This window comes from Aethalodelphis obliquidens, unplaced genomic scaffold (genome assembly GCF_003676395.1).
Source record: "Aethalodelphis obliquidens isolate GAN/ISIS:26980383/991018 unplaced genomic scaffold, ASM367639v1 scaffold24, whole genome shotgun sequence".
Classification (NCBI taxonomy): Eukaryota; Metazoa; Chordata; class Mammalia; order Artiodactyla; family Delphinidae; genus Aethalodelphis; species Aethalodelphis obliquidens.
Genome location: NW_020837968.1, coordinates 31,438 through 58,508, shown reverse-complemented (window position 1 = coordinate 58,508; position 27,071 = coordinate 31,438). Strand labels below are relative to the sequence as shown.

Here is a 27,071-nt window from a genome sequence, read left to right as displayed (position 1 = left end):
TTTATTTTTGAATGAAAAGAAACCTGGTCCCCATCTTCCTGTTGACATCAAACAGTCTTCTGATATGCTAATCCAGAGTGAGGGAAAGCACATAGACTGGCTTTATTTGGAGTCATTCCAAATCTGAAAGAATATTATGTGTATAGAACTGATTTTGCAGCATTGCCCCCATAGAATGAAAACCGATGCTGACACAGTCTGCAATTAATAAGACTTAACGTTGAAACATGATATGGGAGGTTTTCACCATTTTAGTATTAACCCTGATTTGCTTTTTAATATCCTGGTCATCTAATTGTTATTTGTTTTTTTGCTACTGATGTAATAGCTATTGAAATTGCTAATAAGTTCATTCCTATAGTATGTGTTCCAATAAAGATTAACCTAAAGTGATTCGCTTTTCCTTCAAGATTTATCCTTTGGTGTATTGAGTGCATATGAGACAGTAAATATAATCCTTTGCTAAGTATGAAGTAGGGATACAGGCAGATTTGTTTCCCTGTATTGTTTTTCCTTTCAGCCTGCCCTCAACTGGTCACAGGGGTAGGAACTGACACAGCTCATTATTTTGGAATCATCTGAAGTACCATTCTCCATATTCAATAACAAAAGAAATCAAATTAGTTGAACTTTCAAAAATGTCAAGTCACCAGATAAAGTGCATTAAAGCACGTATTTAAATGTCGATGTCTATTAATAAATGTATATCTTAAAAAGTTAAAATTGTCTGAAAATTTGTCTAAATGAAATACTTCTTCATGTTGGTCATTTATAGATTTTGCTAAGTAGAAAACGAATTACACTTTTGTTTTTGAAAAATAATTTTTATGTAAAGAATCTTTATAAATCTTATGAAGCTACGAACTGTGTTCTTGAATCAGCATATTATTGGTATATTCTTCTAGCAAAGGTAATGTAGAAAAACGGGCATGAATATGTACCTTTGGTTTTGCAGTTATTTAGTTATTGCCCTCTTAACGCGTAATGGCCCACTCCTTCCAAGCTAGCATATTTACACTCAGCTTTTTTTGCCCTGGTCTTCCTGTAATGTTTTGCTCCCATATTTAGTTTCATTCGTTCAAAGCAAAGTGCAAGTTTGACTTGGAGTATGCAGTGGAAATATTCATGAAAACTTTCCACATAAATCCCTTTTATTTATTTAAGTTTTAATAAATTAAGTGATATTTCAAATCACCAAGGATGGTTCAATATTTAAAGGAATTCTACTTCACTACCTTCTGTCAAGAGAAGGACTATCTTGTAATGAACATAATCACCTCCATGTCTCTAGACTCTTTTATTCCGGCTATTCTTAAAATAAAATCTGACATCCTCCTTTTAGGATAAGAAATTACTTTATGTGGATGTTAATTTTTTGAAATAGATGGACACCACAAAGACATAGCATGATATGGCTTGTGCTGACCTTAGATACAATAGGGAGACATTTAAGCCATTGTGTCCGGTAAAAAATCTTGGTATCCTTTCACTATGGAAAATCATGTTTTTTAGCTGGTAATAGGTAGATAAAAGTAGGTGTTTTTCTGACTGAAGTCAGAATCTAGTCTGAAGATAATTTCTGTTTTTAAAATCTTATTTAAAATTTTTTAAACAGCATTTTAAGAAACAAAAGAGGCTAATTCCTGAAAGGACTGTTTGGAAGTACTTCGTGCAGCTGTGCAGTGCACTGGAGCACATGCATTCTCGACGAGTCATGCACCGGGGTGAGTTCAGTCATGAGTAACTTTTAGTGTTGGTGTCAACGATGCACAGTATCAGGCTTTCCCAGGTAATTTATTTCCAAGTTTTGATTTTACTAGAATGATAAGCCTTTAAGTGAAGACTACTTGGGTTTTTTTTAAAATAAGAATTAGTTATTTTTCTGTTTGACTTTTTTTTTTTTTTTTTTACTGATTATGTTGGTAAAAGAAAAAAAATTAGATGCAGGAAAGCAGTTGAACATGCATAAGGAAGAGTTTTTTTTTGTTTTTTTTAATGAACTATACATTACAGCTATTTAGATTTTTAATGTTCAGCATTCACTGTTAATGTATTTATAGTTATCAATCAAATGGTTGGGTGGAATGTATGAAGGTTACATCACTAAGGCATTAATCCCTTGATTTGGGGGTTTGAATAATTTCAGTACAATTTACTTAAGCAATTAAAATTTCTGAGGTCATCTAAGTAAAGAATTACCTGTGTCAGAGTTATGATTTTATATTTTGTGTAAACATGTCAATAAATTGCTCTTTAGTGGGATATTCTATTTGAAATTGATATAAGAAGGGCACAAATTTATTTTGTGCTTTGAATGTCACAGAAGTTTATTTGAAAATGGAAAACAAAATACATTTTAAATGAAAATGAATAGTGATCATCCTGCATTGATGATTATCTGTCTGTCATGGGACTGAGACTCAGAAATATTAGGCTATATGAAAATTACTCGAAATAATTGGTTAAAAATTCAAACTGACTTTTCATTTTTGAGATATATTTTAAATTCAACAATGAGAAGTGTTTTTTAATCCCTTGAATATACCTAAACTGACATCATCTTTCACCTGATCCCTTCATTTATTCACAGATATAAAACCAGCTAATGTGTTCATTACAGCCACTGGGGTCGTCAAACTTGGAGATCTTGGGCTTGGTCGGTTTTTTAGCTCCAAAACCACAGCTGCACATTCTTTAGGTAAGAGACACAGTATAATTTCATTCGGTTGTCTACCCCCCTTCCCCTCACCCCGCCCATATGGTTAAAAATGTAAGGGATGTACAGATTACATGCTAGCTTTTATAGTCTAAATAAAACTATTTTAAAAATCATCAGGTCCTGAGCTGAAACCTGTCAGGTATAATGTGTCCATTCATGTGACAGTTGGATACTTCTGTTAGTTTGACCCTCAGGCAGGCATTTAGTAAAAGAAAATGCCAATGAACAAATCTAGTTTTAACCATTGCCATGGATCCTTCCTTTTCTTTTACATTAGTAATATTAATATGAAGAATAAACCATATCTTGAAAAAGGACCTCACCTGACCATTTAAAAATACTATAGTTGTTTGTAAATGTTTATTTATTAAAGTAACATACATGGTTGTAATTGCTGTAGAGGGGGGACCTAGAGATGATCTGTGGCTAAGGAGGAAGATATTCCCCTAAGTTATAAAGTAGAAGATGCTTGTAATTTATTCATTCTAGAGCTGATAATATACGAGTGTCCTTTGTACCTAAAATAGAACTGAATGTAGCTATTACAACATTATATTAATGGAAAGAAGGTTGTCCAGTTTAGAAACAATAATTACTAGGAAGAAATAATTTTTAAATTGAATAACTTAAAGGGAGTGTTAGAGCTTCTCCTGAGACTCTTCAAATCATATTGTCCCCTTGTAATATGACTTTGTCAAAATGGTAACAACCAAAATAAAACAAGGATTAAGATAAAAATAAGTTGGCTTTAATTTAATGATGCCCCATCTTTGGTGAAAGATGAAATCATTGAAAACAAGTGATTTTTTGGATAAAATTATTGTTTTTAAATGAGAAATAAAACAATTTTAAGTGGCTTGATGAGGAATAAGTGAGTTACACTAAATAATGATGTTGTGAAACGAGCATCTGAATTAGTTGACTGGACATTTTTAAATGGCTTTGACATAAAGGTCCTGTGTGGCCTTGAACCTGTCATTTAATTCTTCTGTATATAGGATAGTGTGTGGCACATAAATAGGCACCTGATCAGTCTTTGCTGAATGACAAGATATTGGGTCCTAGATTAAGAAGTGGTGGGAAGATAATACTTTACCCTTTACACAGGGTTTCAGTTTTGTCCAGTACTTTAGGAAAATAAAATTTCAACTGATGCCGAGTAACAATGTTTTAGTTTTCTCTTTCACTTTACATTTATTCTTGCAGAACATTACAATTTTTTCAGGATAGGAAAATTTGATATGAAGTTCCATAAGAAATGCATAAATTTGCAGAGCACTTTAATAAAGTTTTATTTGGAAGTTCCAACTCTGACAATGCAAATAGTAGAGGATTTCTGTGAAGAAAACTTTAGATTGTTCCAAGCCAGTGCCACTGATCGTTAGGGAAGATAACGTGTTCACTGTTACTCATCTGAACGGAATATCCTAACAGCACTCTGTTGTTAATCTACTTAGAAATGCTAGGTTACAGTTACACATGCACACACATACAGGCACACAGGCACAACTGCACGTATCCATGCTCCTGCACACATATATGTATTGTGTAATTGCTGCTTTGCAGGCTGTCGCTCTGAGCATGCCGTAGTTGCCTGACCCTAAGTATCCAGCATACTGTGTGAAAACCAAATCTTAACAGTTTAGGAAATGGGCTTCTTTAGCTTGCCTGTCACTGCCTCTTACAAAAGTCCCCAGTGGGGTTTACAAACGTGTATGCATGTCTTAGATTTAGGTGATGTGTTATTATATTGATATAGAGGGTAAAAATTTAATAGGTTTAATAATTCATTAAGAATTTCTAACGTCAGTTTTTATCTAAATCAATTCACTTAGCGTCATGTAGTGTGTGTGTGTGTGTGTGTGTGTGTGTGTGTGTGTGTATGGACACACACACATATAAATGGGGATGCCCATAATTATAAAACATTGAGACACACCTGAAGTACAGACAGTGAGGAAGTAGCAATGAGACTGGTTTGTTGGATGAATGAATCAATAGAAAAATAATTTGTTTCACAAGTATTTTTGTTTTCCATGTTATTTGGAGAAAAATATTGTTAAAATAAGAAAACATGCTTTATTCCTGCCTATCTTCTCTGTGAAGTAAAGATTTTGATGGTTTGAAACTGAAGTTCACTAAGCAAAGTACGTTGAACATCAAGAATTAAAGTTTGAACTCTAGCCTACCAAGGTATTTGGACCCAATAAAAATCCTATGTAGGAGGATCAGGAAAACTCTTTGCTAACAAAGAATATGTATAAAATAACAAGGACAGAAATTGTGACATAGATTTATGTTTGTTGACAAGTTGACCCTAATTTTTGCTTTTAAAGAATTATTGCCCTCCTGTGTTACTGACATATATTTTTATTTTTAAGAGCAAATTTAAAAGATTGCTTTTAAAATAAACAATAAGGATATATAGTGCAGCATAGGGAAATTTAGCCATTATTTTGTAATAACTTTAAATGGAGTATAATCTGTAAAAATATTGAAACACTGTATTGTACACTGGAAATTTATAATATATAAATTATAATATAATAAAAAATAAAAGATTGCTTTTATTTTTCCAAAAAGTACTTGAAAATGTGGCCACCTATACAAATTTATTTTGCTCACAGAAAATATGATAAACTGTATGTTTTACAGTATGTTGATTTTTTTTCTGATTTTGCTGAGGATTAAATCTGTAGGGCATGATTTATTTATTCACAGTGCAGGTTTAAATATTAGTGAAACTACAAATGAATGAGACCTGTATATCGTTCATAAAGGAAAATCCGAATAAGATTACTTTGAATGAAGTCTGTTCTGATGCCAAATTTTGTTTAATTTTGTAAAGGAGAATTTTTTCAGGAATTTAATTCAAAAAGGCAAAAATACCTAGGATTTTAGAAATATCTTGTTGTAGTAACAGATTTATACTTTGTTTATTTCAAAATACATTTTTTTCAAAAATCAAAGATTTTTCACTTATTTTTATTCAATCATTAGTAAGGAACACGCTTCCAAATTTTTTTGTATTTAACAATCCTTAAGAGATTGTCAAGTCCTTGAATTTTTCAGTTGTCTCTTCATTTTCTATCTCTTTTTTTTTTTTTTTTTTTTTTTTTTTTTGTGTTTTTTTCTCTCTCTGTTTTGTTCTCTCCCATTGCGGAGCACAGGCTCCGAACGCGCAGGCCCAGCGGCCATGGCTCACGGGCCCAGCTGCTCCGCGGCATGTGGGATCTTCCCGGACCGGGGCACGAACCCGTGTCCCCTGCATCGGCAGGCGGACTCTCAACCACTGCGCCACCAGGGAAGCCCTCTATCTCTTATTTGTATCATTTAATTACATGGTAACATATCGACATGCAATAAAATCTCTGGTTCTCTCACATTTTCTGTAGGAAATGAAGTTGTGTAGGTGGCCACGTTTCCAGTCAGTTTTCACAACCAGTTTTTTAACTAAGGAGTATGTCAACATAGAATAATAATAATTCCTTAAATTCAGGGTTAAAATTACAGATACTAAATCTGATGTTGCTGGATGTTCAGACCATGTTCAGTTCTTCAAAATTGAAAAAAAAAAAATCTCAGAGGCCTTTAGTTTTTCTTCTGCTCCCACCACACACAGTGTCTCCCAGTCTCTCCACTTTCTGTCCTGTCCTCCTTAATCCACAACAACTTCATGTTTGGATTAGGAAAGTATCCTCCCTTGTTTGTAATATTCCTTCCCCAAAGACATTATCTGATCATGTTACTTCCTCCAAATATTTGACGGTTCCCTGTGCCCTAAAGAATATCGTGAGAAGTCCTTGGCTTCGCGTTTGGGGTCCTCTACGTCGGTGTCCGCTGGCCCACTCCCGTCTTTGGCTACCCACCTACCTCATGATGTCCGCCGTGCTTTTCCTCTTGCCTTGTTCCGAACGTGAGACAGAACAGAGGACACCTGGATTTACCTGCCCATTCTTCTGTAGGACCCTGAACAAGCCCTTCATTCACTTTTTGCAGGTTCAGTTTCCTGGTTTCTAAAAATGGAAATATGGGTAATAACCATCCTATGTCAAGCAACCCCTAACCTAATGATAAAATGAACGCAAACATGTTTTCTGAACACTGCAAGTTGCTGTATGAACGTGAAGTTGCTTATGTTAACATGACAGTGGTGTGGGGAGAAGAGGAGAGGGAAGTCATGTGAAATTTATTTATTCTGTTGAAATACCTGAACTGATTCATTCAAAGACACAGGTGCTAAATCAACTAAAGTTGATTTCCCAACTCATTAATGAGTGATAACCTGCAACTGGGAAAACATTAGTCTGTGTTTACAGTACTTTCATGCTGTTCCATTTACTTAAAGACAGATTCCCATTTTTCTGCCTTCTCCTTGTAGACCTTCTGCTGTCCTGCTCTCTGGCGAGTTCGGTTGGTCAGACGTAGTGCAGTCATTTACAGAGTTGCCTGTGCTCCTGGAGGTGGGGAGTAATGTGCCTGATTGTTCTGTACAGTTTGCAGCCGTTCAGCTCCCTGAGGTCCTCGCAGGAGGACGTGAGCCATGGATGCAAACTGTTCCCCTTCTAGAGCCCAGGAGACTGAGGCATAGGAGGCGAACGGGCTTTGCACATGGAAACCAGTGAGGCGAGCTTCCCCAGTCTGCGGTCCCTCTCCCACCCGGCACTGTATGTTTTTGCTGTATCCGGACCTTGTGGCGTTTTCCCTGACTCTGCCACTGTTTTCTGACTTGTTACTTCCCTCCGTCGGGGTTACCTTATCCCGCTGTGCACATAGCTGAGGGGCCTGCAGGTGAAAGTGCAATTTGCCCCCATCCTGCACTTGACTGTTCTGCATGCCCAAGACTCAGAAGTAAACGGGACGGAAGTCTTTCTTACAATCATTTTGTCTACCAGCAACTGGGGCTGATATTTCTAAGGAAGCGGCTCTTCTAGACTGAAAACTAAAACTTCACCAAAACCTGTGAAGTAGGAACATGGCAGTCAAGGTGTAATTTTTCTCATGTCACCTTGGATTATTTAAAAATAATCCAAATACATGATTGTTAGTCAAACCATATCAAACTGCCCTAATTTCCTGTGATAATGACCCAGAGGAATCGTCCACGGCTACTAAATATCAACAGCAAACGTAGCAGTGAATATGCGCACAGCATTTATTATTTGCAGGCACTTTTAAAGCACATTTTCTCCTCTGTGCCTTCATGTTGTGTGGGGCTAGGGTGGGGATTACCAAGCTCTCTGTGTTTAATACTGAACCTGACCCCCCCACACACCATCCCTACGGTTCCTGATCCTTTATCCTATTTTCATTTTTCTGTTTTTCCTGTAGGACTTTGTATCTTCGAATATGCTGTGTTACTCACTTATTACGCTTAGTGCTTTCTGTCTTTCTGCCTCAGCCATGTGGAAGCTTCATGAGGACCGGGTTCTTCATGTTTTTGGTTCTCTGATGTATCTCAGATGTGTAGGAGAGGGCATTGCACATAGTAGATGCTCAGTGCATACTGATCAAATGAATTAGAGACAGGCTACACATCAAAGGATGGATTTAACTAAATATATCAGTAAGTATAGGTTAGATTATGCCACAGGAAGAAACAATAACAGCATTTAGTTGCTTAGCACTGAAGCGTATTATTTCTCTGGTCACCTGGAGTCAGCTGTGGGCCCTCGTGTGGGTCCCGGTGGCCACCCTCCCTCCAGGTGGTCACTTGGCATTTCAGGGGGCTTCAGCCTTGTGTGATCTTCATGAGACGAAGAGATCCTGGAGAATCACTTACTGGCTCTTAGTTAAGTCTTTCTACTTGAGTGTAACACGTTAATTCCCATTCGTATTTTATTGGCTACAACAAGTCTCGTGGCCGCATCCATCTTAAAGGAGTGGATGAATAATTCTCACAGGTGTTCAGGAAGAGGAGAACCGAAAACAGTGAAGGTGAGCGCTGTCCCCCTTCATTGTCCATGAGATGAAGGAAACATACCTCATTCATTTGTTTATGTGGTTTGCACTCCTTCTCTCCTTGTTTATTTTTGTGACATACTTGTAGCTATTGCACCTGAAGGGTAATTAGCTCTCTTGATGGGATTGTGTGCCGGGGGGGTTGGGGGGGGTGGTAGCGGGGAGGAAGAGGGAGCCATGGATAGCCTTAGGGAGTGTCCATCATTCTGAATTAGGAGATTCTGAGCAGAGAGATTATTTTTAAATCCAGAATGATTCATGAGGTGTGCTAGAGTATTGGTCCTTGGTGAGTTTTCTCTTGATCAATAAATCTGTAATTTTCCCTCCTGGATGTACTTGTGATAGGGACCTTATTTTGGCCAATTTAAAACATTTATAATAATAATTATTACTCACCCAACTTCAAACACCAGCTGTGGACTGAGTGCCATGTAGCACATGAACTGCTTTCTCTTCTGCATCTCTAATTCAAATCTTTAAAGTGGTTGTGATTACCTGGTTTAGGGTCCTTATCAGTTAGTGAACAACCAGAGCTCTTTTAAATGATAAAAGATCACCATTTTATTATTTTATTCTTCTTATGGTAAATGTATTGGCTTCTACCCCCCCCCTCCAAAAAAATACCCTCAAAGAATGTACCTCATCCCATCCCCAGACTGTCCAGTGAACTCGTAGAGGTCGAGGATGCTTTAGACCACAAGCATTTCCTGTGGGGTTCTTGGCCTGTGGCTGGCTCGGCACGTGGAATTGGCCCACGTGACGCGTGAATGAATCGTCAGTGCATTTGTGTTTCTTTCCTATTGGTGCCCTAACAAATTCCCACAAATGCAGTGGCTTAAACCAACAGATTTATTATTTTTGCAGTTCTGTAGGTCAGAATTCCAACATGGCTCTCACCCGGCTAACATCAGGGTGCCTGCAGAATGGCATTTTTTTCTGGAGCTTCGAGGGGTGACTTATCCGGGTTGTTGGCAGAATCCAGGTCTTCGGTGTTGCCAGACCCAGGCCCCTTTTTCCTTCCTGTGTCCTCCCGAGGCTGCCTCACCTTCTGAAGCTGCCCTCATTGGCTTCTCCTCCTTCCTCCATCTTCAAGTCCCGCAGTGGCAGGTGGAGACCCTCTCACACTTGGAATCTCCCCTGCCCCTGCCCTTGCAAATGTCACGGACAGGCCAGGGTAGTCTCCCTAGCTTCAGATCCCTTTGCCGTGTGATGTGACGTTCGCGGCGTAACACCAGGTGCCAAAGTGCTGCCCGCCTCCCCGGATTAGTCGGCCTGACGGCTGGAGAGTCTTTGGTGTCCTCCTCTAAAGCCCGGTAAGGTGACGTGGTTTAAAAGTCAGAGGTTTTAATGGAAGTTCACAGTACTGAAATTAAGCACTTTCTTTTTTAGACAGATGTCTTAACGTTAAAATTTCCCATTTTTAATTATAGACTTTCATCAGTGATATGTGTTTACTTTTCAAGGGAGAAAATACCACACTTGCATTCATGTAAGTTTTGCAGGCAAGTCCTTTTCTATCATTACTATTAGTTTATTAACAGTTCTTTTTTTTTTTTTAATTATTTACAAAAGTTTGTTTAATCCTCAAGGGTCGTCTCTCCTTTGTGCCAGTCTTGCTTTTGAGTGCCTTGCCTCCTCATGGACAGAAATAGAAAGCAATTTTAACAAAACTTAATTAGAAAAATTAAACTGCCATAAGATATAACCACATTATGTACTCCAAAGGTATATGTAAGTAATTAAGGGTAGTTATCTGCTATTCAAGCAAATCTACTTGCATCAAAGTTGCATTTATTATTTACAATGAAGTGTTTCCTGTCTGACGGCTTGCTCTAGTGAAAAGGAGAAAAAAAAAAAAACGGCTTAATCATGTTCTAATATGGCATTTTACTTGCTTTCTTAATGTCTCCCGGAAGAGCAAAGATAGTTTCCTTTTTGCATGTACGTGTGTGATTTAGTTATTATATATGCTTGTTGTACCTCCTGAGGATGGAATAGATTTTTACAAAGAGCTGGCTAGGGGGCTCTGATACTGGTCCTTGTGCTGGACAAATACTTGAAACCTCTTGGGGGGAAATTGTGTTGTGGTTGTCGTTGTTGTTTGCGTTACAGGGTTGCTTGAACTCCTCTTTCCCTTTCAAAATGAGACAGTGGTTCTCTGATTTTGTAATGTTGCCAGCTGAGTAAACGCATGGCCGTCCTTCCACCAGCATCAGAATTTTCACACTGGGGTCTCTTGAGTGTACAATTCATGCTCCCCACACTATTTCCAAGTGTGATATATCCTCTGATTACAACTCGGAAAATTAGTGTTCTTGAACCAGGCTTTAAAGCAGTTTCATTTTTGGTGCCAAGTGCCACCTGTGGTCACGTGCTTGTCCTTCCCACACCTTCCCTAGCACCTCTCTGTGGGTCTTTCCTTGGCGTGTACCCCATCATAGTTCAGCGTGGTTTGGAGGCTTAAAGGCAGCATATGCCTGGTCAGTATTAAAGACTACTTTCACGGATTTATTTTTAACTTGCAGTCCTTTCTTGACTTAAATAATCAGGCTGGGAAGAAGCTGTTATCTAATTGTAAACTGTGCATGTTTAACCTCTCAGCTACCATAAAAAGTATCTATTTGAAGCAGAGTAGCTGCAGAGAAGCACTGAACCCTGACCCTCACTCCTGGCCTTTGGTGTGTACATGCTGAGACTTGTAGAAGAGTTCTCTGCTGCTTAATTTGGAAAGATACAGACTTTTTTTCCCCAGTCTTATTTCACAGTCGTCAGTTTTAATGAAATAACTGTTTAAATGCAAGGGACAGAATGACCTGGCTTGAATTCTACATCCACACCTTACTGGCTTCGTGATCTTTGGAAAATTACCTGACTTCCTTTTGCATCCTCTCTACAACAAGAATAATAGTAGTAACATCTCATTAAACTTCCTCTTGGGGACTCCCCTGATGGCGCAGTGGTTAAGAATACACCTGCCAATGCAGGGGACACGGGTTCGAGCCCTGGTCCGGGAAGATCCCACATGCTGCGGAGCAGCTAAGCCCGTGCGCCGCAACTACCAAGCCTGCACTCTAGAGCCCACAAGCCACAACTGCTGAGCCCTCGTGCCACAACTACCGAAGCCCGCGTGCCTAGAGCCTGTGCTCCGCAACAAGAGAAGCCACCGCAATGAGAAGCCCGTGCACCGCAGCGAAGAGTAGCCCCCGCACACTGCAACTAGAGAAAGCCCGTGCACAGCAACGGAGACCCAATGCGGCCAAAAATAAAATAAAATAATTCATAAACTACCTCATAATAGCCCCCATTTCACTAGCCAGTGAGCCCCATGAAGACAAGGATTCAGCCTGTTTACGTCTGTCTCCCCAGCACCTAGAACAGTGTGGGCCCTGATAAACAGTGTTAAAAAGCTCAGCAAGGTAACACATGTGATCCATTTAACACAGTGCCTGGAGCAGAGAAACAGTAACTAGAAAATTTTCTGGGTTTTTAAATGTTATCAGTTACACTTGAAAGATGAAAAATTTATTTAACAAATGTCTTTTGTAGAAGAAATATTGATCTACCACTCAGCCATTCTGTACTGACCTCAGATAATACTCCTTACAATTAAGTAAATTTGGCCTCCATGGAGTCTGCCAACATAATTTCTGGGCTGGCTTAAGAGTATGAAGGAAAAAACGAAAATTAATTCCTATTCCCTGAAGTTGTGTGTGTTCATGTGTGTGTGTGTGTGTGTTTAAATCAAACTGAGGTTTAAGATGAATTGTGTCCTTTCAGTTCTCCCAACAAGGAATGTTCAAAGCTTTCTTTTCTGCAGTTCTGAGAGAAAGAAGCAACATTTCTAAACTGAATTTGCTTGTTTCTACCCTCTGACATAAAACATTTCAGTCAACTGTCCTAGGTAATAGTTTAAAACAGGAATATATTACTTTATTCCACTTCACTTTCTGTATGGGTGTTTGCAGGGTTTTTATGAGTGCTGGAAAATTTGAGAGCAAAGGGATCTCAGAAACGATCTCCTCTTCTTCATCACTGCACCTTACAGATGAGGAAAGTAATAAAAAGAGAAGTTAAGTGGTCCTAGTTAGTTGGTGGCAAAGGTAACATGTGAAACAGATTTCCTGACCTTTGACTGATTTTTCCTTTCCTCCCTTACTTAAAACAAAACAAAAAAATAGCAACCCAAATCTAACCACATAAAAAGATGCTTCAGTGGTTCTATTATTTTTTCTCATTCAAGTCTTTGCAGAAATTGCTAAATGTTTATAAACTATTGAAAAAATTCTGTATGTAACTTACTCTGATGAATTGAAAGTTATTAGTTTATTCTATAATAGCATGTTAACAGAAGTTTTTGGCTTTCTTAAACATATTGTAGAACTTGCGAAAACCAGTCTTCATTTTGTTAAGGATACATTTTAGGATGTATTTATTGTTAATAGAGTACTTCCCATGTAAAACTTTTCTCATATAGCTAGAATAAGTCAATTAACGTAATGGATTTTTTAAAATATTTGAATGACTGTCTTATTATAAAGAAGGGTCAGATAGCATTTTCAGTTGTTAACAATTTTCCTCTAGTATCAGACTTTCTGTGTTTTATAATGTTATCATCCATTTCTTACTCACTTTTACTCCTGTCAGGAGGTTAAAATGACATAAGTAACTGCTGCAGTGAAATATATTCCCGTTTTACCTCCAGCCACGCATTCTGGAAGGACTAGTGGAATCATGCGTCCTGCCGTCTGAGGCTCCTCAACGCACAGTACTTTGCGTGGTCGTTTTAGTGTCTAATCATGTCACTCTGCACCGCCCCCTTGTCTTGTACAGTCGTTAAGAAGTCACCACATTCTTGAGGCAACAGCACTAATACACACAGCTGTCATGAATTTTAGAAAAAAAGGTTTTTAGGAAATAATCATGTATTCATTAAGTTTGAAATGTGGAGAACGTCTCACTGCATTTAAACGCATCTCGCATTTTCCTGGGCACTTAAACTTTGCGGCTCTGTGCCCAGTAGAGACGGGTGAGGATGGGCAGGGGCCCAGCCTGTGCTCAGTATCGGCGTCCAGGACGGAGGCGCCCTGCGGGGGCAGGTCGGGGAGGCGTGGGGGGGCGGGCAAGACCTGCCTCTCGCACCCGGGCTCAGGGCTTAGTGATGAGTCTGTCCCATCAGTAATCATAGTGCAGGAGGCAGACTTTCTCCTTTCCCACTTAATGACGCTTTTGGACATGATGTGTCGGTCAGAGAGGTGAGTAGCATACTCAGATTTCCATTTTATTATATACGCAAGATACACATAATTGAAATACCCAAACGTGCGTATTTAGTATAAAGACGCTGGTTGCTGGTAATATGAAGGAGAACCCTCGTCTGGGTTTAAAGCCACAGCGTTAACTCTGTGTGTAACTGTTGGTAATGACCTCCAGCAGCGCCCTAAGAGGCTCTTCTGTACCTTGCAGTTTTTCAGGTTTTAGGTTTAGTTTAGTGGGATTCCTAATCATCCCGCTTCTCTGCCTCCTTGGCTCTCAGGCCGGCCGTGTGTTGGGTCTGTGTGGCAGTTAAGGGGTGATGCTGGGGCTAATCTCTGTAAAATGCAAGCATTTGTTCTTCTTTTTCCCTCTCATCAATCTTTCACACTCACATCAAACCCCTAATGTATCAGCAGGTTTCCCAGAGCTACTGGTTAAAATTACCTTTGCTTTTGGTAAACTCTGAACCTTCAAGCCTCACTGTTTTCAGTCGCCCCCTGTGGATTCCGTGAAGCCTCTCTCTGCACATCCCTCACTGCCAGTCACTGGCTTCACGTCCGGGAGCCTGTACAGAGCCATTTATTATTCCAGCTGTACCCCTCCCCCCTTGAATGGAGAGCGTTCAGTATGCCCACAGTTGGTGTCGCTTGTGAAAACTACAAGTGGAAGGGGCCACAGCGCCCAAAGCTGCAGAGCTTGTGTTTATCTGACTCAATAATAATGCAAATTCTTTAAACCTAGCCATTTCTAAAAGTTTCTTGGCTTTTCTCACCCTAAGAGAATTTGGCAAACTTACTTGTTTGTCTTCAGAGGAAATGCTGCAATTAAATCATTTCTTTCTTAAAGTTTGCCTCAAATATCATGTCCGAATACTTCATACTTTAAATTTCTTTTATCCTCCTGTTTGCATACTCCTTTTTTCACTTCTTCACTTCTGTAAGTACCTCCCTTTCATCCATTCTGACTAGGACCATCCATTACTAGGAAAAATGGATTCCAGTATGGATAGGATTTCTTGTGAATAGCTGGTTCCTGATGTTTTCAGCTTTTAGCCCAGCATAGTTTCCACACAACCGTTAGGTTATAACTTCATTCTTTTGGAAGAAGAGGATGATGCCTTTGAGGATGATGCTTTGACTGTTGATACGCCTCTTCTTGTTGCCTCTGACGAAACACCGCTGTTCAACATTCTGAGTTACACTCTCATTAGATTTACTAACTCCTAGGGAGTACTTGAAAATTAGTAGAAGAAGGGAATGTGCTTTTCTCTGTGAGCAGCAGCATAGTTTTGGTAGCTGTTGCCTCAAGCAAGTAAAATTTCTAAATATTGTTCTCAAACTTTGATTTTCTATTTGGCAAAAAGCCTTAGGCAGATGGTGAAATAATAGTCATCTAAGTTTGAGACTTAAGATATTCACTTCCAAAGTCACTTCAATGTTTTTTACCCTTCAAAATATAATGTATATGTCTTACTTATTTTAAGATATTTAATACATTTTAAATTAAATGTATTATATTAGCATTCCTTATAGTATGGTCACATTTTCTAAAATGGTCATAAAAAACCAAAAAATGTACTCACACATCGAAACAAGCAAACCCCCAAATTATCCGGAGTATCTTGTCTCTATAAAGTTCTCAGTAGCAATAGTCTCGGACATATTTTCAGAGATGTCAGTGACCTTTCACATATGTTATTATATAACCCTTTGATGTACAAAAGTCTGTTTTATTCTTTCTAAAGTGGGAGTAAGGTACTGAAGGTTAATGATTATATCATTTGTAATTTTAAGAGTCACAACAATGTTCTAAGGGATGTTTCTGTAAAAGTTAATAAGTATGATTTATTTATACATACTCTACTCAGTTATGTATAGCTGTTTATTTTAAAATTATTATATCATCATGTTTAATTATTTGGGATATACAAGCCATGTTTAAAAAAATCAAGAAATGAAATCAATGTGAGTCACTTTGTAGATTTTCGTGTTAGAATTCCTTTCTTTTTCTTTAGTTATGCTCCCTAGATTCTCCCTGAATTGATCAAAAGGAAATAAAGTGTAACCCACCACACCCTTTTTAAAGTGGGATAGTTGTAAACATGCTGTTCAAGGATCAGGGAGGAAAGAGGAAGTTTAAAAGTTTTGAGTATTCCCCAGCGCAATCTTCTGATCCTAATGAATTATTTTGATGACATTTTAAATCTGGAATTTTGGATGTAATTTCTTAGCACAGCGGCATCTTCATTCTTTTCCTTCTCTTGTTTTATTTGGTTTCTTTCTGCAGTGGGTACACCTTATTACATGTCTCCAGAGAGAATACATGAAAATGGGTACAACTTCAAATCTGACATCTGGTCCCTTGGCTGTCTACTGTATGAGGTAGGTAATGGTGATAAATTCCATATATTGAAGAGGTTTTACTTACTGGAATATATTTCCCCTATCCTAATAGTATATAGTTATTTTTTTCTGGGTGATGTTTAAGAATTAGCTTTTTAATTATGAGGAAGTTAATTCATTGACTTAGTAACTGTTCGTATAATGAAATTTAGTAACTGTACATTTCTACACATTTACTTCCTCTAATATAATTTTAAATTGTTTCCTTTTGATGGGAGTTTTATTTCTTAAATGTTTTTTATGTTAATATAATTTTGCTATATAATCTTACTTATAAAAATACACATTTGAAGATCTATTAAAAAAAAAAACTGTTGCCCATGCATAACAGGATGGATATAATAGAATGGATGTAAAATATGAAAGCATAGTAAATAGCTTTGTCACTTTTTTTTTCACTTTTATGTAGATTAATTCAGCTTCAAGGATAGTTTGTAGACAGATAATTCTTCTAGGTTATCACTTAGTTTCCGTGAGTAACGGTTTATATTGGTAAAGCTCAGTGAAATACTCTCTCTCACCTGTTCTACTGGTGATAATTTATCAAAGGAAGATGGAATCATGTAGATAGATCCTCTAGCAAGTATTGCAGTGTGACAGTTTGAAGAGAAGAAAGCATGCTATGAGCACATTTTATATTCATGTTATATAGTAATGGTATCAGAGAACACTCATGCTAGGGACTTCTGTAATTTACTTCTTTAATTGAATGGTAATTTTCCTAGGAATGTAGGCTTTCAGTCAAAGCTGTTAACTAAAACTTAACCTACATCTCGGTAACTCTTTTAATAAAATAAAATGAAGGAAAATAATACATTGAGTCATTTTCATATTTTAAGGTATACAAAGGAAATCTGAACTGGATAGGTAGAAACCAGTGTATTTCTTACTCTATATTTTATGTCTCTTGTCTTCCTGACTTAAATGAAATATATGATGAGATCATATATTTTAATTGTTCCACCTTTACTTGGAAGTAGAGCAGCAGAAGGTTTTTTAAAAATGTGTATCATAATCTTTAATTATTATTTTACAGATTGCAGGTTCAAATTTCCTTAATTTAAGGAACCTGAGATTGTTTATTTTGTTCTTCCTACTAAATAAACTAATGACCACTTAAAAAGAAAGAGATTTTAAAAATGTTCTTAAAGAACATCCTTAGGATAATTTTTATTAAGAAAAGTTATGAATTAGTGATAGAACAAAATACATGTTTGTACGTATTCACATGAGATTAAAAGAGATTTATGCTTACTATATTATGTTAATAGGTTGGAACAGCGTTGCACTGATTTGATTATATTAAGTTATTGTAAAGTTTAAAAGGCACTTTGTACATTTTAAAATATTTTATACCTGTTTAGGTGACCTTAGATTCCTTCAGGCCGTAGTCTAATAATATTATCAAAGCAACATTTTCCCTTTATACACCTAAAAGTAAACAGCAAATTAGTTTCCACTAAAGAAATTAAATTTAGCAATGAAAAAGAAAAAGTTCAGTTGAGGGTAATAAGCATTTTTTGGGAAGTTTGCTAATTATTGTAGGACCAGCAGACTCCCATGTCAAAACTGAAATAATTCTTCACATTCTGGATTTGCCTTTGAGAGGCAGTGTCCCATTTTTATGTATACTTGAACACCAAAATAAAAATTATTTCTTTGGACACTCCTCCATTCATGTGTGTTATGTGTTGTGGACGGTTCTGAGTTACAGTATTTAACATGGTAACATTAGTTTTCAGCTCAGCACATTTCCTCAGTTGCTCTGTGCAGGTGATTGGGAAGAACTAGAATTTTTCTAAGGATTTAATTTACCTTGATGCTGTATATCTTTCTGGTTCTGTATTAATAGAATGTCAATAAAAATGCCCAGTAGTTTAGCTTTAAAAAATTGGCCATAGCGTCACATCGATATTTTATATTGTATCCCACTAAGAATTTACCATTCACAACGAAGGAGTGGGAAGCCTTTTTTGAAAACGTATTTTAAACTCAGAAAATTAGACTTTCAGATATTCCTGAAACCTCAAAAAAAAAAAAAAAACTAGCAGTACAGTTTTAATTGATATGCAACAAAGTAGACTTTACTAATTAAAATCAAGATGCTGTGCTTTTGCTACACGGACCTTTACATGGAAAAGTAGGTTTTACACATTTCCTTTATTGTTCAGTGCAGCAATTGCATCCTTCCAGGGTTGTAGGTTGGTGGCTTACAGTTCAAAAAAAAAAGAGAGCTGCCACCAGCCCCAAAGACAGACAGTGGGCTTTCGTCCCTCCAACACCCCCAGAATACTAATCAGGGAAGTCGGACCCTGGAGGTCAGGGAGCAAGTCAATCATTCTAGCGATCGTCTCAGTGTGGAGGATCAAATTAGCCTGAAAAATTCAGCTGCTGGGAGGAGAGGGCGAGCAGCTGTCAGGGGCAGCATCGAGATGCACTAATGAACCAGATGAATAGTGCAAAAGCTTGAAAATAAAAACAGGACAGTTGACATTTTTCATCTGTCAAAGCAGGAGATGCATGAAAATATACTATTCCTGTTTAACTCCTTAGGGGACATTCAGATTTTTTTTTTTTTTTTAACACTGCAGTATTGAGACAAAAGTACTGTAATGAACTCCTGGCACATGATAATGAATATACGGACGTTTACTTAGGGTTTTTGCAAACACGGAGAGAACAGTAGTTTATACACACAGTCTATTTTTCAAGGGGGGCATTTTAAAGATTGTGTTTTATCATAAAGTGTCCTTGCATTTCAACAAAACATGTTATTATTATTGTAGCCCCTCTTCTAGAAATTTCCTCTCAAATGGAGTGGAAATTTGTATGTTTAGGGACATGCACCTTGTTTGGGGGTTTCTTCTCTTCGTGGGGAACACCTGTTCCTAAGGCGGTTTTGCAGGAGATCTAGGAAAGGGCTGCCGGGCGGCTCTGAGCTCTGCTTCCCCCCAGGCCCCGCGCTCCAGGCTGGGAAGGAGTTAAGCTCTGCCTGCAGCGGCCCAGACAGATGAGAGCCATTCGCAGCTCATGTGTCCCCGCCGACGCCCACCCCACCGAGGAGCACTGCTCGGCCCAGCGTGTTGCATGCACGCCCGGCCTGTCTGGGGAATGTACACATTGTCCTTCCAAAATCAAACTTATTAGCACATGTAGAAAAGGGTGACTGACTTGGGGGCAGCGTCGTACTCCGTGTTGTAGTCTCGCGCCCGCAGTTCAAAGATTCAGGAGGCGAACATTTTCAATTGAATTTTTAGTTTGTAACCCTGCTAACCGCAGTCCTTGCTCACACCTGAAATCAGGTCAAGTTAGAACCTGGTCTTAAAGTTAAATTCAATAATGTCTTTTTAAAAGGCATTCATTCTTAGAGTCATTTTTTTTTTCCTACATAAAAATCTCATTTGGATGCCTTGAAGTAGCGGCTAGACTCCTAGGGCTTTTGAGCACATTTCGTGTTTTCGAGACATCATCAAAAAAGAAAAGCAGTTCTAATTCATTGTGAACTAGTTGAGGATCAGTTATAACATTCAGACTGAGAAGACATTTTTTATCTCAAAATAACCTTTTCCTACAGAAACTGTCGTGTGAAATAAAATGCTATGTGTTCTGTTCCCCAAGCATTGCTAGATTATAATTCAGTTTTAACTTCAGTTTCATTTTTGTTGTATTGTGACCATTACATGGTTGATATATACCAGTGATGTCTGTCTAGTCATGAGATATACTAGTCGTTCCTGTAGCATTGTATTTACAAAGAGTCTTAAGTTATTTTCTTATTCTTCTAATACTGTTTTATACTGCGTATGTGTGCGTGTGTATATGTTTAAATAATTATATGCTAACCATTTCTCCCTTTTAGGGAAGTTTAAATGTTGAAAATAATAACCAAAAATTGAAGTAAGACTTTTTAGGACTTACTCAGTAATTCTCTGAAAAGGATATTCATGAAACACAAAATGCCTACAGAACTTTATTTAAAGTATTTGTAATTACCCCCCCACCCCCCGCAGTGTAATATACTTGATGAAATCTCCCTTAAAGTTACCATGTAACTATATCAGTTTCATTGGGAGCATTTTACAGATGGCTGCGTTACAGAGTCCTTTCTATGGCGACAAAATGAACTTGTACTCGCTGTGTAAGAAGATAGAGCAGTGTGACTACCCACCTCTTCCTTCAGATCACTATTCAGAGGAGGTAAGTCATTTTTCAGTCATGCGTTCATGTTGTTCATTTTGCTGATGTTTGCATTTTATTATAGAATCTTCTTTTATCCATTGATACAAATGACAAGTACAGGTGGCAGAAAGAGCACCTTCATTCCGTTTTCCTTCTCTCGGAGGCTTGGCTGTTAGAGAGGTGACCACAGTTAGTTCATCACGTGGAAAGGAACACAGCACAGCACGTGGTGTGACACCGGCCACTTCCTATGTGGGATAGGAACAGCGGCTGACTGCAGCCTCCTAAACACGGCAGAGGGCAGAATTAATGCCGAAGCCAGGCTCTGGGCGACCAGCATGTCCAGTGGCCCCTCTTAACAGGGTCCCTCCTCATGCCTATGGTCTCAGAGCAGCACACAGTTGTAACTTTCTCTTCTGGCACCACTTCCTTCCCTCCCTCCGGCCCATGTTTTCCCAGAGTGGAAGCAAACATCTCTCAGCTGCATGCCTCTCAGTCTTATTCTTTCAGCTTTACCCTCCTTTCTTTTGCTTTTACAAGATCTGTCCCATCACCACCTCACTGCTGCAGTCAGATTCCTGTAGGAAATGTTTGTGCTTATCACTGTAGATGTGGTAAAAAGTACATTGGGTAGAATTGAAAGTCTTAGAGGACTTTACCTTGTTAAGATCTGAGCTGGATCCTTGCTTGCTTTGGGAGCCCACTGAAATGAGTTGTTTGGGCTCCACCCAACATCCAGTTTTTCATTGAACAAAACATCTCCCATTTTTGCCTAATGCATCATGATTTTATCTATATTTAAGGAGGAGATATGCAGAATAGCAGTGTCTCAGGTTAACTAAGTGTGTTCACATAACTGTTTTTGGAAAGCTCACTGGGGACCCACCCAGAGAAACCACTGTTTTAGGACATCTCACCTGCTCATGAGCAGCAGATGTTTTGCCCAAGGAAAATGGAAAGGGGCAAAGGAAAAATATGAAACAATTATAATGTTCACCTTTTAGGTGGTCTTAGCACTCTTTCTATGTGAAATGAATGCAATCGGTTCCAATTTTATATAAGGAAGAGTGAGTCCATGTAACTTGAATAATAAATATCTCTAAAGAATTTTTACCATATGTAAGGCATTTGTGGTCCTAGGATGTTGAAAGTACCTTTTTTTTTCCTAATAGTTTTGATATTGATAATCAATGACGCTTGGTTTTTTTGTTTCACAGCATTGGTATTCAGGTAATTAGAACAAACTCTTACAAGGCAGTGGTGGTAATTTAGAAGTATTACCTTTATTTGATGTTAATGCTATTATGTTAGCCATTTTTAATTACTATTTTGGGTATAGAATATAAATACGGCACTTCACAAAGCCAACTGCAGAACTCTCGGCCTGGAAATACAGTAGGGTGTGAATAGTCATGCAAAATGATAGCGAGAATGTCAGGGGCCGTCCTTTGTTGTGTCATTCATGCTGTCTTCTTTTTTCCACGAAGCGCATGAATATTTCACATATCTGCATCCTCATCCCCTATTCTTCTTGACTAATTTTCAGACTGTCTGAATTTGCATTTCACATGGTAGCTGATTAGGAGATGCCGAGTGCAGCAGTGAAGCCTCAGCAGGCGGTTGCCATGGTGACCTTCAGCAGGATTTTAATGATGATACCACTAGTGGTTCGTTGAAGTCGGCCTGCCTGCAGGGCTACTTCACTGCAGCTAAGTGTGAAGTTGGATTTGCAGATTCTCAGCCAAGGGGCAAATATCAAAGTCTGGCCCAGATAGAAGAAGGTCTTATGGTTGGGAAAGGAAAACAGATTACACTTTTTTACTTCACTCTATATAGTTACCAGTTTTGAAGAGAGATATAAAGCAAAACATGTTATATGATGTACTTTCCAAAAAAGATAGTACAGTCTCTCCGATTGGCAAAATTTGCTGTTGCACGATGATAAAACTGAAAGCTGTAATGCGTAGGTAAACAGGGAAACTAATTCTTACTGAAGAAATGAGATACAAAAAATACAGACTAATGATCTTACTTTAATCTGTTCAGTTATGTAGAAAAGTTCTCAGAATAAGAGCTTTGAAATGCAGATGTGCTTAATAAATATTTTCTCTCCTTAAGTAGGAACTCAGTTTGTTTGGAAAATAATTATACAGAATTTATGGTAGCAAAAAACCTGAACAGACTTCATGCTGCCATACTTTAACGGTATCTTAATATTCCTTTATATAGTAGGCTTTACAGATCTTTTAAAAGTCTAAATTGCCATGTAGCTTTTTAGTAGGGCAAAATTTAGGAAACAATGAAAAGTGAAGTATAAAGTTTTTCAACAGTGAACTTTTAGTTAAAAGACCAATCCATTAGGTGTCAATTTTATAGCTCAAATGCTAACAGACTCTATATCTGTTGGAAAACTAAACATTTTAAGCAAATTAATTTCCCACCAAATATCTATTTGAAAGCTTACCAAGTTGATTTAGCTACTGCTAAATTTTTAAGGCTCCTGCCAAAAGAGGACACACAGGGAGCATTTCATGAGAATAAAAGGCATGCCTGCCAACCAGCCTCAATTGATCAGAATCCTGAGGAGCTCTACAAGGTTTATTTCCAGATACAGTCATTCCATTTAGAACAGCTCAGAGTTTAAGAGCTTAGGATTTTTAAATTTCTTATAATCTAAGACACAGATACACTTCAGCATTAAAAACCAAAGCTGAGAAATAGTATCCTTTGGAAGAATAAAGCTGTATGTCAGATATTTCCTTTTGAATTAAGTTGTTACTATGTACAGTTTAGGATTCCAGACTGAATTATCTCAGCTGCACATGAATGATATTAGGAACGTATATATATTTGTAGCTGACTAAAGTATCTTATGACTTTTAGTGTTCAGTATTCTTTCCTTTTCTAGTAGTGATCTCATTCATGTAGCAATAGGGAATTACTGTACTTAACAATAAAAATATTGGGTCAAAAAAAAAAGGTAGATATTTTCCCTGAGATACCTCTTAGTTTTAATTAAACTTGGTATTGTTGGTGATTAAGAAATTAACATCAGTGAAGCAGACATTTATTGAACATTTACTAAGTCCAAGGAGTTGTAATTCCCACGGCCCCTCGTAGTCTGGTCTGGGCTGAGCTCTCCTGGCGTTCTGATCACAGTGTACTCGCTTCTTTCCTGAACTCTGCCCATGCAGGTTGTACTAGAAGGCCCATGAATTTCCTTCTTTCTGTGGGTGCTGCTTCCTTGTGTTGAAGCGCTCCTTGCCCTGTGCTTTATCAGGCAAACTCATTGTCTTTAGAACAAACCATGGCCGTCATCTTCTGCATAAAATTATCCTGCTCCCCTTTCTCCACCCCTCAAACCCTCCTCCCTTGGCAGCCACACTGCATTATAATTGTTTTTTTTCATTGAGGTAGAGTTGATTTACAGTATTATGTAAGTTTCAGGTGTACAACATAGTGATCCACAATTTTTAAAGGTTATACTCCATGTATAAGTATTATAAAATATTGGCTATATTCCCTGTGCTGTACAATATATCCTTGTAGCTTATTTATTTTATGCATAGTAGTTTGTGCTTCTTAATCCCCTTTTGTCCCTCCCCCTTCCCCACTGGTAACCACTCGTCTGTTCTCTGTATCTGTGAGTTTGTTTCTTTTTTGTTATAGCCACGTTTGTTTTCGTTTTTAGATTCCACCTATAAGTTATGATGTACAGTATTTGTCTTTCTCTGTCTGACTTACTTCACTTAGCATAATACCCTCCAAGTCCACCCATCTTGTTGCAAATGGCAAAATTTCTTTCTTTGTTCTGGCTGAGTCGTATTCCATTGTGTATGTGTACCACGTCTTCTTTGCACATGTGGCTCCCCACTCCAGACTGTCTGGCTCCTGTAACTGCTTTTTATCTTTGTGTCTCTAGGGCCTGGCACACTAAAAAAGGTTCAGTGATTGATTGATTGATCAATTGAGCGAATGAGAGAGTGAGATTAAAGGAATAAATGAAAAGAATGAATGAACCAGTTAATGTCAATTGAATGAATGAATGTTCTTACAGAACTCTCTATGCAGTGAGGAAGAAAATTACTCAAAAGACAGGTCAGAGGTATGATGTTTCCTTTTATTGATGTTACCTGCTATATGATTTTTTTCATTCTGATAAGCAAGCAACATCATATCTGCAATGTCCAATGTCCATTACTAGGAAATAAGGCAAATAGATTTTTTTCCCTTCAGTTTCTATATTTAATTTCTTTGGGAGACACTGGAGTAATCATCAGAATTGTGCATTTTCACGATTGTTCACTAATTTATCTCAGGAGAATCTAAATTTTAAAAATAGTGAATAGTTTATTGAAACTCATTTATATAGAAAGTGTAAAGTGTGGTTCTCTACTGAGTTAGTTTCTTTTTAACCGATATTTGAAAATCTGAGCACTAACACAATGCGAAATATAGATTTGTGTCTTTAATTTTTTTTTAATTAAAAAATCCTAGCATAAATAGAGAATACACAGGAAAGGCTGAAGAGAATTTTGCCTCAGCAGATTGGAAGGAAGTTCTGAAAAGTTGAGTAAAGAGTTTGTAGATGAAAGTGAAAAATGGAAATGAGTAGAGTGAAGAAGAGTGTTCTCAGTCTGAGAAAACAGAGTAGGGAGAAATTAAATTGAAGATTTGAAAACCATACTTTAAGTAAAAAAGAAACTTAAGTGTCTGTAAGACATTGGTGAGATGGTTAAAGCTTTTTAATAAAGTGGACAGTGTTATGATAGCAGTGCTTGTGAATCTGGCCTATTATGGCAGATGCTTATCTGTTTAGTAGTAATTTTAAATTCATTATAAGTGACAGACTATTTTAGGACACAGTACTTGTGGTTACCTTGTAATTTTATATATATATATATATATATATATATATATTTTTTTTTTTTTTTTGCCGTATGCGGGCCTCTCACTGTTGTGGCCTCTCCCGTTGTGGAGCACAGGCTCCGGACGTGCAGGCTCAGCAGCCATGGCTCATGGGCCAAGCCACTCCGTGGCATGTGGGATCTTCCCAGACCGGGGCACGAACCTGTGTCCCCTGCATTGGCAGGCGGACTCTCAACCACTGTGCCACCAGGGAAGTCCATTGTAATTATATTTTTGAAAACTTGGTAATTTAGTAGGTCTTACTACTTCTTTTATAGGTGAAGAAACCAAAATATAATATTGGAATCAAAATTATTAAACCATTAATCAGTTTTCACATTATTCAGTGCCTCTCTTATACATTAAATTTCTGTGTGTTTTGTGGCTTTATACCTCCAGCCCACAGATAGAAAAATATCAGTTACTATTAAAACTCAGTTAATGGAACTACTTCTCGAATATGCAATTATCCTATAAAGTATCAGCCTAAAAGATCACATCCAAAGAACTAATGGAGAATGGATGAAATCTCATAAACATTCACCTCCAAAATGATAATCTTTTTCTTTAACGTTATTAAATAACAATTTTTTTTTGTACTTTATTACTTTCATTATAATTTCTTCCTTTCTTAGACAATGCCACAATTCCCCCTCCTCCTTTTTTATTTTTTTTAAGTTAGAGAAATGGAAGGCAGGAGGGAGGGTTTTTTCCAGGCATAGTTCAGTGGTGCACACTGGCAAAGTCTTCCCTACCACTTCACTCAAATGCATAAGAATTTCCAGCATCATTTTCATTATTCTTTTTTTTAATTGAAGTGTAGTTGATTTACAACATTGTGTTTCAGGTGTACAGCAAAGTGATTCAGTTATATACATATATATTTTTCACATTATTTTCCATTATAGGTTATTACAAGATATTGAATATAGTTCCCTGTGCTATACAGTGGGTCCTTGTTGTTTACCTATTTTATTTATAATACTTTGTATCTGTTCATCCCAAACTCCTAGTTTATCCCTCCTTCCCTTCCTTCCTCTCCCTTTTGGTGACCGTACGTTTGTTTTCTGTCTGTGATTCCGTTTCTGTTTTGTATATAGATTCATTTGTATTATTTTTTAGATTCCACATAGAAGTGATGTATAATCTTTGTCTTTCTCTGTCTGACTTACTTCACTTAGTATGATAATCTCCAGGTCCATCCATGTTAGTGCGAATGGGATTATTTCATTCTTTTTCATGGCTGAGTAATATGCCATTGTATATGCGTACCACTCCATCTTTATCCATTCATCTGTCAGTGGACACTTAGGTTGTTTCCATGTCTTGGCTGTTGTAAATAGTGCTGCTCTGAACATTGGGGTGCATGTAGCTTTTTGAATTAGACTTTTTGTCTCCTCTTCTGGATATATGCCCAGTAGTGGGATTGCTGGATCATATGGTAGTTCTATTTTTGGTTTTTTAAGGAACCTCCATACTGTTCTCCATAGTGGCTACACCAATGTACATTCCCACCAACAGTGTAGGGGGGTTCCCTTTTCTCCACACCCTCTCCAGCATTTGTTATCTGTGGACTTTTTGATGAGGCCATATGAGGTGATACCTCATCATGGCATTTTCATTATTCTTGAGACTAGGTAAGTATTGAT

General features: G+C 37.7%; 1 protein-coding gene across 15 annotated transcripts in view; it reads left to right on the top strand.

Annotated features, from left to right (window-relative positions):
* Positions 1-27,071, top strand: part of NEK7 (NIMA related kinase 7) — a 149,538-nt gene that overhangs the window by 100,580 nt on the left and 21,887 nt on the right. For 6 of the 15 annotated variants that reach the window (XM_027122117.1, XM_027122115.1, XM_027122116.1 and 3 more), the window contains 5 exons: positions 1,616-1,724; positions 2,591-2,698; positions 10,144-10,182; positions 16,220-16,314; positions 20,377-20,532. In XM_027122117.1, the coding sequence (XP_026977918.1) occupies positions 1,616-1,724; positions 2,591-2,698; positions 10,144-10,182; positions 16,220-16,314; positions 20,377-20,532 (507 nt within the window). The remainder of the gene's footprint in view (positions 1-1,615; positions 1,725-2,590; positions 2,699-10,143; positions 10,183-16,219; positions 16,315-20,376; positions 20,533-27,071) is intronic. The other 9 variants (XM_027122122.1, XM_027122121.1, XR_003436118.1 and 6 more) reach the window with 8 other exon arrangements.